The sequence below is a fragment of the Heterodontus francisci genome, chromosome 20 (assembly GCF_036365525.1).
Source record: "Heterodontus francisci isolate sHetFra1 chromosome 20, sHetFra1.hap1, whole genome shotgun sequence".
NCBI lineage: Eukaryota > Metazoa > Chordata > Chondrichthyes > Heterodontiformes > Heterodontidae > Heterodontus > Heterodontus francisci.
The window spans coordinates 41,675,374-41,690,723 of NC_090390.1; the positions used below are offsets into that span (position 1 = coordinate 41,675,374).

Here is a 15,350-nt window from a genome sequence, read left to right on the forward strand (position 1 = left end):
ATGCTAGATGTTTGAGTTTATTAATTTTGGGCATTAGAAATTTCAGTTATGAAGAAAAAACATGCACTTCTGCCATTTATCAGAAAGAATTTTGAGTGATTTGTGGAAACCCATTGGGGGATTGCACAATCAAGGTAAGTGGGGAAATGGAATTTTGTGTCGATTTCTGGGAGGAAACTGGTGCAAAGATGGCAATTTAGATGGATAACCTCCCTTGCCCAAACAACACCGGAAGCTGCTTATATCAGTAACCTTCACCAAGCTGCAAACAACTTGCAGTACACTTTTACTTTTGTAAAACATTGTTTGTCGAACATAAGTTAACATTGAAGCCAACAGTCCATTGAGATGTTAACCCCAAATCTCACTATAAAAGTTCCAATAACAAAAACTGTTTTGAGTCCCAAATAGTGATTGTCATGTTTAGTATTTTAAAGGCCTTGTTAGTGCACTGAAGAAGTAGCTTTGGATATCTGAGAGTCACTGGGCAAAACCTAGCCATTACAGCCAAAGCAATGAGAAGGCTCAAACTGGATGGACAATTCCAAAATACTAACAACAAGACAGTCCCGTTCCATTAACAGAAGACTGATTTCAATGAAGAACAAGAATGCATTTTGACTGAAAGGCAGTTCTCCAACAGTGCACATTGTGCCATTGAGGACCTGAACGCAAGTCAGTCATTCTTCTTTCTGCAGCTTTTCACTTTGGATGATGGGAGACCAAACAACTTTTGGTGATTATTTGAAAACATGTATGTTATATAAATTGAAGAAAAAACTGAAGGTAAGTGTTAAGTTTTCTGTAGTAAACCTATTCAAATGTATTATCAAACGAGGTACTTTACTGAGTACAGTAAAATGTAACCAAACAATACCCACACTTTTTATTTTCTCCCCTTACTCCACCCATCTCCAAACAGCCCAACTAGAATGAGACTCGCCCTATCCAATTATCAATGTTCCACCTTCTGATCCATATGGTATTAATGCATCCACTGTGCTTTTTTAAAAAAAAAGCATGATTAAAGGCATTATTAAAATTAGTGGAGGATTCTCAATATTTCACTTTCAAGTGAAATGGAAGCCTGAAGATTATAAATAAAACCTGTAAGCTGCAGGTATGACTATGAATGTCTGTTGATACATAATATAACCCATATACAGTTCAAATTAGTGCCAAGTATTGTTCAGAATGTAAAGTAAACTTGTAAATGTGCTATATGAAGGTGGTATCCATGGTTTTTGTCATTTTGAGCCACTTAGGTTCATACAATGAAGCCACACGAGCCACATCCATTAACTGGCATCTATCTCAAACTGTGGATGCTAACAGATTTTTAACATTCTGATTTAAGGAAAGAGGCCTTATGAACAGCCCTTTCCAGGCCCTCATTTTTCAAACAGAATAATCTAGTGAGTACAAAACATATGTGCTGAGCTTCATGGGCCACAGGACCCAAGTATGGACACCCCAACTGTACAGAATGTGATGAGAAGAGCCTAATATGTTTTAGTTCAAAACTAAACATAGTTATGACTTGTGTTCACTTAGTCAACACCTATACAAAATGAATGTCTACATTAGTAAAATACTGTATATTCATTGCTAATGATTTATATAGTAGGTAGAAGGGAAATAAAATGAAGCCATGAAAATCATTCTTGCTTCTAGTTACCATTTTTGACTTAGTGATATTATATTGTTAAAGCTAAGTTCTTTCATTTGAGGAATGGTTCAGGTCCGATGCGCAAAAGAAATTACTTATTTCAAATACTATAACCTGGTCTATATTCTCAAGATTTAAGAAGTTTTATTATCTGCTAGACTTTCAATTTAAAGAGATTTTTTGAGAACTAAAATTGTAATTAGTTGATTACTGAGATTTAGATTTTTCCTCCCAAATGAGTTTTTTTGAAATTAGAAAATGAAAATAAATAGTGTTTAAAGAAACATTGGTAGTATAAGTTATACACTGGATCATGTGATGTTCACGGAAGCCCTTGCTATTTGTATAAGAAATGTTTTTGAAGAGAACATAGTACTTACCACTCAGCTGCTCCATGAAGCAAACATTCCCATTAGCATTGAAAGCCAACGTATCTGGGGTGATACAGAGAGTATGAAAGAGTGGAGTGTGGGAGATGCTCTTCATTGAAAGGCAACATTCTAGGCAGGCTGCCCAGATATCCTGTTCACTGAGGCAGCTATCTCGTAATGACAGAATGTCAGCAAGGGACACATTCTCCTGCCAAATAAATACATAAATTAAACAAGAAACTACCATTGGCAGCATGTGAAACAGATTTTTTAAAATTTCATTTGTGTACAGGTACAGCCTATCAACATTACTGACTTTTCATAGCTTCCCTGTAGGTATTTAAAAAGGGCATAAAGTCTGTCACTCTAGAATTGGCCTTTATAGCCACTCCAGGCACTGCTTCACAAACCACTGACCACCTCCAGGCACTTACCCATTGTCTCTCAAGACAAGGAGGCCAAAGAAGAAATTTAACAGGCAGATTAAATACAGATTACTCTAAAAGATGTAATTGTACTTTGAGTCATCACTGTTGATATGCACTGTATAAAATAAGTTCATTCCAGGCAACAATCATTTTAAAGCCAATGGCCCAGATTTTGCTGTGAGCAGAGAAGGGATGGCTTTCGTCGTTCACCCCATGTACAGTTGCCCACAAGCTTTTAGCGGGCTTGTCAGCAGAGATTTCTACTCTACCAATATCTATTTGAATTTGGCACCCTCTACAATGGTCCTATGGTGTCGGTGAACAAGGCAAGCACCAGGGAAGCTGTTCGACCAAAAAGAGCAAGTAAAATGCAGGAAATATAAACTAAATTTAAAGCATTATACAGGAAGCAAAACAAAGATTAATATATACACACAGGGTTAATGGAAAGATATTAAAGAGAAAGACACAAACTATATAATTTTTAAAAATATCTGTAATATTAATTTTCTTCTAAGGAAACATGACTCCACACTTGTAAAATTATTTTTTTCAGGGCCCAGAGAGGTTGTTTAGCAGTAATTATGAATTACTACACTACTAAAAACTCACGTACTCCTGACTGAACAAGGCTTAAGTTTTTCATTGGTCTTCAGCGCGATTATAATGGGTAATAAGCCTAAGTTCTCCTCTTAACAGTAATTTTTTTGGGATTCCATTGGTGAAGAATGCAACAGCACATTCTATGGAGGACTATGGTATCTCCGACAGCAACTTCTGGATTTCTGTGTTTAACTGCTCATGTATGGATGCCAGAAACTGCCATCAGTTTTACCCTGTAATAACGGCAAGTGCTGACAGCCTCTGATGTGGAAAAAAGGTTGGTTCCAAATTCCTCAGTGAATTCATTCTGTTTTTCCACCAAGCATGAGCTAGCTCAGGAAGATTATCTAGCTTGAACCAGTTTTCAGCAGGTGGAACATATCAGGGTTGAGAATTCAAATTAATTGAAGTTTAATAAACTTCAGCCCCTTAAATGAAGCATTTTGGATGCATTTCAGGTCCTGGAAGAACATATTGACCGGCAAGATTGGCCTGCAATCCAAGATCGCTTGTTAGCTCCCAGTGAGGACAGCTGCAGCACCCCATCTAACAGTGCAGCTAAAATTAACTAATTCAGCACAGACCGTGCGTCATACCCATATCTTCAGATCTATACTGCCATGTATATAGTGGTGTTTAATACTATATCTGTAATCCATTTTCAAAGTTACTTTTCCTCACCCTAATCATGAAAAGTAAGACAGATTTCCTACACTTCCTCATTCTTCAAATGATAATCCCATACATACAACAGGAGATGGGGTCTGGGAAAGCTAGAAATTGGGATAAAATTGGGTATAACATTTTTATACAAATAGGAGAGCTTACTTCTTGTTGCTGCATCAACATACGCCCCCAGAACTCTGCTAGTATATCAGTTCTTTTTGATTTGAACCATCTAAACTGAAAATGCCCTTATCCCGAATCTCTCCCTCTACAAGGCCTGTGGAGAAGTATGAATCGATTTGCAATGCATGGGAATAGGCATCCATAGTGGTGCTTTTCTCTACAGCTGGGGGCAGCCTCCTACTTGGGTGCCAAATGAGAGAGGACTATCTACTGCATCACTGGCGTGAGGCCTTAGGTGATGCAGACACACATGTGGATCCCTGGTGGTAGAAGGTGGCTAACAAAATCAGATTTATGCCCTTTTTCCAAATCAATATACAGACCAGTGATAAAAATATCAGCTCCTGTCGCCTGGGGCCATTTCTATTTTACACAAAACTTAAACATATTTTTGAGATTTTCTGCTTTAGAGTAGATCTTATACATTTTCATTAAAAATTAATTTGTAAAGGGAAAAAGTGATACATATCTCCAGCTAGATGGCTAGCCACAAAATTAAGCACATAATCACTGTGATTCCACATGCCCAAAAAGTAGTAAAGAAATAATTCCCCAATGCACACTGAAAATATTTTAAAATAGGAAAGTGTTCTAAAGCAACAGAAAAAGACAAAAAAACTGTTACCATAGTAACACAGTTCCAACTCATTTCCTGTTGAGAACTGAAAGTACCGTGCATAAATTAAATGCAATTGTTACTTAGTCATTTGACATATGCTGGTTGACAACAGTAGTTATAACTAGGAATCAGCTTGAATGCCCACCTATCACAAATTTTCAACTGGTGGAATTGTGCTATTTTTGATATTAACATAGAATCATAAGATTAGATTAAAAGTTTAAGTGAGTGGTTCTTTCAAATTCTGTCCATGCCTCAGTTCAAATAATTTTTACATCCTATTAAATGTGACATTTTACTATCCTATTGCTAAAAGAAAGCCATTAGTTTCAACTCAGATTAGCATCTCATATTTATAAGATTATGCATGGCTACTAGGTGTGAAGTCAGATATTTACAACCAGTAAAATGACATTAACCACATAAGCAAATCAATTGCTGTTTTTTTGCTAATGATTATAAGCAGTACAAAATGAATGTACCATATCTGGTGCATTCTTTATACCACATTTTATTAAATCTTTTCAACCAGAAAGGTTTACTGTGCTGATAAAAGTGACTCATCTTTGCTCTTTAGAAATTTCTCACCACCAGCTGCTTTTTAAAAAATTTAAGAATAAACTTTTCTTCCCAAACACTAGTTTTCTTGAGCCATACATTGAAATATTTGAACTGTCCAGGGGAGGAGATAACCTGCTGTTAGAATCTCATCCAATATCACTCCAAAACAGCAGCTGGGAGATGTGCAAGAATGGCCTCGGGTTGACCGCTCTTATTTTCTTCCCAGTTAAGGAATGCTTCGCTAACCCCAGGGCACCTCTCCACACTGATGTAAGTGAAATCAGAAGCTCTGCAGTTTGGGGAAATCAAATGTATACACCATCCCTCCGTGGCTGATCTTTTAGTTCTCAAATGCACTATATCATTGTTATTTTTCCAGTATTTTAAAAGAAATGAACTATTTCGCTCCTACTTGCTTAGTTTGAAAGGGATACAGGACATATAGTTAATGGGCCTATATAAAGTTCCACAATCATGCTGGTTTACATAAGCTAGTTAAAACTACATGCAAGCAAAATGTCTTTACAACCTATTGAAAGCTTCGTGGCTTGATCCACCTATATTAAATACTGCTGGAGTTTGCAGTTCTGAATCCAAACTTGGGCAATTACAAATACATCAATTACAGTAACACCAGGCCTTTGCTAAACAAAATAATGGCATGTTTCTCATGTATTATGTTTAACTCTAGGTACTAATCAGAAATAACTTGCAGATAGTGGGTGAATTTAGGAGCCAAATGTCACAAATGCAATGCAAAATCCTTGTGGTTTCACCAACATAATGGATTTTCTGGTCACTGGTGAAGGAACAACATTTGCCATTCACCTCAATAAAAGCTGCCCACAAAGGTTCAGCAGGCTCTAGAGCGCAGACTTCCTCTTTTCTGATGTCAGTTTGAAATTGGCGCCCTCTACAGGGGATTTTTTGGGTCTGTGAACAAGGCAGGCAGTGTAATCTATAATCAGATTGAAGAATTCTCATAGTGCATAGCACAAAATATAAATTACATTTAAATCAATCATTGTACAGAAGGCAAAATAATGATTGAGACATACACTTGAGATTAAGGGAGAAACTTAATTAGCAAAACACAAACTTTAAAAAGATGTAATGTTTAAAAAAAAACTGCAACATTGTAATTTTCTCCTGATGGAATGAAACCCCACATTTGTAAAATTATTTTATTCAGGGCCAGAAAAGCTGTTCATTAGTAATTATGAATAAGTATGGCATTAAAAACTGTTACTCCTGTCTGAATAGGCTGAATTGCTTCATTGGTCTTCACAGTGAGAATAATGGGTTATTAGTTCAAGTTCATTCCAAATCTGATTTCTATGTTGATTCCATTGGCACAGACTACAACAGAGCACCAAGAGGAGGAGCATGATACCTCTGACAGCAACTTCTGGATTTCCACATTTAACTGTGTATGCAGGTGCCAGACGTTGCTGTCAGTTTTACCCATCATTAAAAGTGAGCACCAACAGCCTCATCGCATTACTACTGCAAATTCTGGGCCAATAATAATTTTTCAATCCAGCCCAGCACAAACAGCTGAAATGTAGCTCAGGCCAAGGAATCATATCCTTCAAATAATTAATATAATTAATACAAACATTATGAAAAAGGATGAAAAAAGATCAACATGCCCTTCAATCGCACCCCAATAATTCACTTATGCAACCTTGCACAGTACATTTACCCTTGAACAAAGCCATTTGTCAGAAAAGATTGAAAAAAGCTTCTGGCCAATTCAAAGAAAAGTGAGATCACTCATCGATTCCCTAAAGCAATCAAGCAAGCTCCAGAAGACCACAGTTGCCTATGGCTCATCACAACCTGAGGTGAGCATGACTGCCCTTGACATCAAGGCAGCATTTGTCTGAGTGTGGAATCAAGGAGCCCTAACAAACTCAAAAGTTAATAGGAATCAGGGGGAAAATTTTCCAGTGGTTGGAGTCATAGTTAGCACAAAGGAAGATAGTTGTGGTTGTTGAAGGCCAATAATCTCAGCCCCAGGACATTGCTGCAGGAGTTCCTCAGGTTACTGTCCTAGGCTCAACCATCTTTAGCTGCTTCATCAATAACCTTCCCTCCATCGTAAGGTCAGAAGTGGGGATGTTTGCTGATGATTGCACAGTGTTCAGTACCATTTGAGGCCCCTCAGATACTGAAGCACTCTGTGCCCACATGCAGCAAGACCTGGACAACAGTCAGGCTTGGGCTGATTAGCGACAAGTTAACATTCAAGTCATAGAAGTGTCAGGCAGTGACTATCTCCAATAAGAGAGAACCTAACCATCTCCCCATGGCATTCAACAGCATTACCATTGCTGAAACCGCTACCATCAACATCCTGGGGGTTAAAATGACCAGAAACTTAAGTGGAGTAGCCATATAAATACTGTGGCTACAAGAGCAGGTCAGAGGCTGGGAATTCTGCAGTGAGTAACTCACCTCCTATCTCCCCAAAGCCTGTCCACCATCTACAAGGCGCAAGTCAGGAGTGTGATGGAATACTCTCCACTTGCCTGGATGGGTGCAGCTCCAACAACACTCAAGAAGCTCAATATCATGCAGGACAAAGCAGCCCACTTGATTGGCACCCCGTCCAGCACTTTAAACAAACATTCTCTCCTTCTACCACAAGCGCACAGTGGCAGCAGTGTGTACCATCTACAAGATGCACTGCAAAAACTCACCAAATTTCCTTCGATAGCACATTCCAAACCCATGACCTCTACCACCCAGAAGTAAAAGGGCAACAGACACCTACAAGTTTTCTCCAAGCCACACACCATCCTGATTTGGAACGATATCACTGTCCCTTCACTGGCACTGGGTCAAAAACCAGGAACTCCCTTCCTAACAGTACTGTGGATGTACCTACACCACATGGACTGCAGCAGTTCAAGAAGGGGGCTCACCACCACCTTCCCAAGGGCATTTATGGATGGGCAACAAATGCTGGCCTTACCAGCAATGCCCACATCACCATGAAAGAATAAAAAGTATTAACTAACGAGCAACTCATCCCAATAAACTGGGATGTCCGCTTCCCTCAGCAACTTAAGATCACTTTCAAAGGGCTGTCGTAACTCCACACTCACCACGTCATTGGCTGAAATTTAGTTCCAAGGTCACGATCCTGACACGGGCCTGAATTCTGGGTCAGGAACCTGGTGGCGGGACACTGGAGGAGATTTTTGAGAAGGTGGGCAATTAAGAGGCTGCCTCCAGGAGCCCCATCCAATTAAAGATGGGCAGGCTCTGCAGCCAGGAGGGCCAATGGAAGTGCCCAAGACTTTGGACGACTGGCAGCCCCATAGGGAGAGGTGGACGCAGCCGCTGTAGGTGGGAGACCATGATGGCACCTCAAGATGGAGGTACCCTCTGCAGACTTGTAAATGACACAAAATATATTGGGCTGAATTTTATTTGGGCTCCGCAGCGACACCCTTTGAACACGGTAGGGTGCCCGCATTCATTTTAATAGTGGCGGTGGAGCGCCCGCACCCGATGATGTGTAGGAGCAGACGCCACATCCCCGGCAACAGCGTCTGGCGCCACCGCGCAGTCGCCGCCACCATTTTTAAAGGGCTTTAAGCCCTTAGGATTAATTTAAATTTTTAAATGGAAAACATTACTGATCTTTAGTAAATATAAAATTACTTGACGGAGGCCCTTCCCCAACCCCCCAATGGTCATTTCATTGCCGAAATGACCATCAATTGATATTTCAAATACCCGAACTTTCCCCCCAACCTTCAATCTTTTTCCCTTCAACCCCTTCCCACCATCCCCACATCCTCCAGCCTTACCACCCTGAAATATTTATTACTCACACCTCCCCACCAGTTTCTCACCTCAGAACTCCATGCAGAGTTCCGAAGGCATGCAAAGGCCGAATGGAGGCTGTAAAATCAGAATGGGATGGCAGGTAAGTCAATTTGAATATATTTAACAGCAATCTACATATGGAGATGAAGGGCCCACAACCAGGCAGTGGTTCCCCGCTGCCAGTAATATGCGGCGGGCCCTTCTCGGCATTGCGGGTCGAGGCGGGCCTCTCCCTGCAGAATTTTACCGGCCCTTGCGCCGCAAGCCACGGCATCGAAGGGCCAGTAAAATTCAGCCCACTGTGGCCACAGCTCCCAGGCCAACAATGCCGGGGGGAATGGGGGGGGGTGGAATCCTCGCAGTCCAGCGGATCTGTACTGTGCTGTGTTGCAGGATGGGCCTCAGGCACCCCCCGCTCCCCGCCACCCCCCCCACAGTCTGCTGCTAGGAGGCCGCCACTATTTCACCTACGGGCTCCAGCCACATTGGGAGCCCATCCCCCGTATGGAAAATCCAGACAACCTCTGAAGAGTCAACTCAACTGACACTTCAACTGGTCTAACTGGCTACCTGCAGCTGCTGCCTCCCTGCAAATAGGCCAGAGGGGGGAACATGATGACAAACTGGCATACGTGTCGCTGCCTTGGGATGAAAATTCTGCCCTATGATTCACTGGAAAATAAATACTTCCTGGTATCTAATCTAACTTTGCCTACAGATTTTAACAACATCCAGTCCTACCCATTTCAGAAAATATATTCAACTGCAACATATCCAATCACTTCATTATTTTAAAAGCTTTAATCATATCTTTTTTGAGCCTCCTTTTCTCCAATGTAAATATAGTTGAGCCTTACTTAGCTTAAATATATAACACTTACTGTTTTATACTCAGTATAAATCTAACAAATCTAGCAATCTAACCTGAAACCCTATTTAATGTCCCTGTAACCACCTTATATTGTTTGCACACCTATTCACCAAACTTATTTAAATTGAACTACAATGTAGAAATTTGTTCTAGGTGACTAATTGCATGCATATTTTACATCAACCACCAAATTTAAAAAAACTTGAAGGCATCCTCTAGATCATTAAGGTTGTTGTGTGTACCTAGTCTCACTTCACGTATTAAACCATCAAAAGAAAAAAATTTATAAGCCTCGATTTTCTGGTCAATTATTTTAATTGCAGTGGTAACCCATTTTATTTTCAATGAGTTAATGCTGACATTCCATTAACACCAATTGGTTAATCAAAGTTCCAGTGTAAAGCCCTCTTAGTCTTTGGCCTCCTTGTCTCGTCAGACGATGGGTAAGCGCCTGGAGGTGGTCAGTGGTTTGTGAAGCAGCGCCTGGAGTGGCTATAAAGGCCAATTCTAGAGTGACAGACTCTTCCACAGGCGCTGCAGATAAAATTGGTTGTCGGGGCTGTTACACAGTTGGCTCTCTCCTTGCGCTTCTGTCTTTTTCCTGCCAACAGTTAAGTCTCTTGGACTCGCCACTCTTTAACCCCGCCTTTATGGCTGTCCGCCAGCTCTGGTGATCACTGGCAACTGACTCCCACGACTTGTGGTCAATGTCACAGGACTTCGTGTCACATTTGCAAACGTCTTCAAAGCTGAGACATGGACAGCTGGTGGGTCTGATACCAGTGACGAGCTCGCTGTACAATGTGTCCTTGGGGATCCTGCCATCTTCCATGCGGCTCATATGGCCAAGCCATCTCAAGCGCTGCTGGCTCAGTAGGGTGTATATACTGGGGATGTTGGCTGCCTCGAGGACTTCTGTGTTAGAGATACAGTCCTGCCACCTGATGCCAAGGATTCTCCGGAGGCAGCGAAGATGGAATGAATTGAGACGTCTTCCTTGACTGACATACGTTGTCTAGGCCTCGCTGCCGTAGAGCAAGGTACTGAGGACACAGGCTTGATACACTCGGACTTTTGTGTTCCGTGTCAGTGCGCCATTTTCCCACACTCTCTTGGCCAGTCTGGACATAGCAGCAGACACCTTTCCCATGTGTTTGTTGATTTCTGCATCGAGAGACAGGTTACTGGTGATAGTTGAGCCTAGGTAGGTGAACTCTTGAACCACTTCCAGAGTGTGGTCGCCGATATTGATGGATGGAGCATTTCCGACGTCCTATCCCATGATGTTCGTTTTCTTGAGGCTGATGGTTAGGCCAAATTCGCTGCAGGCAGCCACAATCCTGTCGATGAGTCTCAGCAGACACTCTTCTGTGTGGGATGTTAATGCAGCATTGTCAGCAAAGAGGAGTTCCCTGATGAGGACCTTCCGTACTTTGGTCTTCGCTCTTAGACAGGCAAGTTTGAACAACCTGCTATCTGATCTTGTGTGGAGGAAAATTCCTTCTTCTGCCCTGAAGCTAACTTAATCTGCCCAGCGGGAATGAGGCAGGTTCAAGTCGGACATTCATATGAACATACGAATTAGGAGCAGGCGTAGGCCACTCGGCCCCTCAAGTCTGCTCCGCCATTCAATAAAATCATGGCTGATCTGATTGTAACCTCGACTCCACATTCCCGCCTAATCCCGATAACCCTTCATCCCCTTGCTTATCAAGAATCTATCTACCTCTGCCTTAAAAATATTTAAAGGCTCTGCTTCCACTGCTTTTTGAGGAAGAGAGTTCCAAGGATTCACGACCCTCAGAGAAAAAATTTCTCCTCAACTCTGTCTTAAATGGGCGACCCCTTAGTTTTAATAGTGACCCCTAGTTCTAGATTCTCCCACCAGGGGAAACATCCTTTCCACATTCACCCGTCAAGACCCCTCAAGATCTTATATGTTTCAATCAAGTCGCCTCTTACACTTCTAAACTCCAGCAGATACAAGCCTAGCCTGTCCAACCTTTCCTCATAAGACAATCCGCCCATTCCAGATATTAGTCTTGTAAACCTTCTCTGTACTGCTTCCAATGTAGTTCCATCCTTCCTTAAATAAGGAGACCAGTACTGTACACAGTACTGCAGATGTGGTCTCACCAATGCCCTGAATAACTGAAGCATAACCTCCCTACTTTTGTATTCAATTCCCCTCGCAATAAACAATAACATTCTATTAGCTTTCCTAATTACTCACTGAACCTACATACTAACCTTCTGCGATTCCTGCACTATGACACCCAGAACCCTCTGCATCTCAGAGCTCTGCAATCTCTCATCATTTAGATAATATGCTTTTTTACTCTTTCTGCCAAAATGGACAATTTCACATTTTCTCACATTATACTCCATTTGCCAGATCTTTGTACACTCACTTAACCTATCTATATCCCTTCATAGCCTCCTTATGTCCTCTTCACAACTTACTTTCCTACCTATCTCTGTGTCATCAGCAAATTTGGCAATCATACCTTCGGTCCCTTCATCCAAGTCATTTATATAAATTGTAAAAAGTTGAAAAAAGTGAGGCCCCAGCACTGATCCCTGTGTCACACCAATCTTTACACGTTGCCAACCAGAAAATGACCCATTTATGCCTACTCTCTGTTTCCTGTTAGCTAGCCAATCTTCTATCCACACTGTTATGACCAGGTGAGAAAGGTGTCTATGGTTCCCTTTCAGCCTTCACCTGGTTTTACTCTAACAGTGTTTAATTTTAAACACACAGTGTTTTTAGCTCTGACTTGGTGAATCCTTGTTCGCTTTCCAATTATAAGACAAAGAAACCAGCACAAACAGGTTTTCTTCTTAAAGAAGAAAAATTTAAATTTATTAAACTTGAACTTAAACTTTAATTCGGTTGACGCCTATGGATACACGATGCACCCACGCTAGCATGCATCTGTGGTACACACATGCAAATAGAGACAGAAAAGAGCAGAAGGAAAATAAAGTGGAAAAATTTGAGGCAATTTCTGAAGAGTTTTTGTTACGGTTCTTCGAGCTCACTGTCGAGTCCTTGATTGTAGGTAGTTCTTGCTTTTTGTTGGGGCCCAGTATTCTTCTTGAACCTTGTTTGCTGCAAGAACCTTTTCTCTCTTGGGGGTCATGTCTCTTCAGTGGATTCAGAGGCTTGTAAGAAAGAGATGGGAACAGACAAGAGAGATCTTCTCAGTCCAGGAGCAAACAGTTCGAACTCTCTGTGGCCAGTTCAAAAGAAAACTCTTGAACAGCCAGCTAGTCATGTGACCAGCTGGTCTAACCAGTCCTGGCTCTTGTGGATTGTATCGTGCTTAGCAGGCCCTGGAATGCACTTCGTCACCTTCAATGTCTGTTGGTATGTAAATTTTTTTTTCCAGCCACGGCCGATCTTTTTAACAAGTCATTTCGTCGCTCCAACAACAGTTAAAAATCAATGTTCATTACAAAACCAATGTGCCTCATTCTTGGCAGGTGGGGGCTTGCATGACACCTCCACATCCAGCAGAATGGAATACGATTTGAGAAAAGCACATTTCATTAAACGGGTTGAGAGAAAATATAAGATACAGAAAAAAAACATGCATTTCTCTCATTCATTCCCATTCATCCATAAATCTTAAAACCTATTACAGCCTGTCTTTTCTTGGTGCCAGTACTGCTTTAATTGCCCCCTTTTTGGCATCCCAGTAAACAGGTGATTCTTTGGGGAAGTTTTTCTTCAGTTTGCCCATTTCCATGGCTGCCTAGGGTGTTTGAGATGGTTAGGTTTAATTAGCCTTAAGTTGGAATTTTCTTTTCAGGAGTGTCAGTAGTGGGTGGGTCTATCCTGAACTCTCCATCAGTGCTTTACTGAGTCATGCAAAGGCTTTTGACTTCAGCAGATGGGTGGTTCACTTTTCTTTCTGACTGCGGGGGGTGGGGGTGGGGGGGGGGGCGGCTCATCTCCCCTTTGTCCTCTGGACACTCCTGCCTGCAGGTATTTGTGCAGACTCTACTGCACTCCCGTGGCACTTCAACTAGGTAAGGCATAACCCTCACAGTTTCTCTGCCTCCTTGATGTCTTTCTCTGTCTCTGCAGGTTCCTGTAATTGCTGTTAGCAACTCTGGTGGGGTGCTTCTAGTGTCTGCATTTACATAGGAGGATGTGCGGTTTAACTTTTCACATTTTCGGGGTTGTCTGACCGACAGCAGGGGTTTTCATCCGGGATTCCTCCCAGACTTCCTTTAACCTGCCCTCTTGGTCACTTTTTCCCCTTCCCTGTCTAACCTTTTGCCAGCCTTGTACCCGCCAGTCCCTTTTTGCTCCTGGCAGGGGTCCGTTACCTTTCACCAGCCCTCTGCTGGAGGGTCCTCCGGACACCACTACAGGACTTAGGGATGCAGATCTCACTGTAGGTTGGGGTTTCCCCTCAACCTGGCTCATGTGGCAACTCCTGCACTACTCCACCACATCTTTGTGGAGTTTTGGCCAGTCAAACTGCTGTCTTATGCAGGCTTTGGTCTTTCGTATACCAGCATGTGCAGCCACTGCTGTCTCGTGGGCCCTTCTCAATATTTCTCAACTGTACCTCTGCGGCACTACTAACTGGTGAACTACTGTCCACTCCTTGCTCTCAGGTCTGTGAGGAGAACTCCATTTCCTCATTCTTTAAATAGTAGCAATCAGGGACTCCCTCTGCTTCACTTTCAGACTGGGCAGCCTGTGCTAACTCTCGCAATACTGGGTTGGCTCGCAGAGCCTCAGCTAGGGAAAATCCATTTAATTCATTCCCTGGGTCTCCTAACTTTCCAAAGAAAGTCTCAGACAGACAGATCTGGTCATCTGCCTGCAGTGCCAATTCAGTCTCCTCTGGGGGAGCTGGTTTGATCACGGCCTGATCCATTACACATTCAGGGAAACTGCAGGGGTCCGTCTCTTGTCTCTCTGTCCTTTCCTTCGGTCTTTCCTTCACCACTGGGGGGGCTACCACCTTTACCTGTGCCAGATCATTACCTAGAGGCAGGTCAATCCTGTCCACAGGCAAACTAGGGACAACCCTTACGGTCATCGGTCCCGAAACTAGGTCGCAGTCCAGGTGCGCCCGGTGTATAGGTACATGCATACACTACCCTCCAATAACATTCACCACCATTCTGGTGTTCAGTGCACTCTCTGGGGGAAAGGTCAGGCCGTTTCCCAGTAAAAGGGATCTAGTGGCCCCTGTGTCCCTGAAGATTACTATGGGCTTGCTTGCCCACTCGAGGGGTATGGGATTACTTTCCCCTCAGACACAAAACCTTGATAATCCTCAGGAATCTCATTAAAGTTTCCTGCACTTGCAGCCGTAAGCTTCCTGGGTGTCACTCTCACTGCAGTTAAAGCCACAGCTTGTTCTGCTGTGCTTTCCATCAGGTTCTCTTCTTCACTGAGCGGGTGTGCCTGATTAACCCTACAGATTTTCCCTTTAGTTTCCAGCAGTCAGCTTTTAGATGGCCTGCCTTATTACAATGGAAGCACACAGTCTCTGGGTCTCACTCC

The 15,350-nt window shown here is 42.4% G+C and overlaps 1 protein-coding gene across 1 annotated transcript in view; it reads right to left on the reverse strand.

The window, feature by feature from the left end:
• Positions 1–15,350, reverse strand: part of LOC137380927 (kinase non-catalytic C-lobe domain-containing protein 1) — a 246,918-nt gene that overhangs the window by 179,910 nt on the left and 51,658 nt on the right. Inside the window, exon 2 of the mRNA XM_068053335.1 lies at positions 2,050–2,248. Coding sequence (XP_067909436.1) covers positions 2,050–2,248 — 199 coding nt within the window. The remainder of the gene's footprint in view (positions 1–2,049; positions 2,249–15,350) is intronic.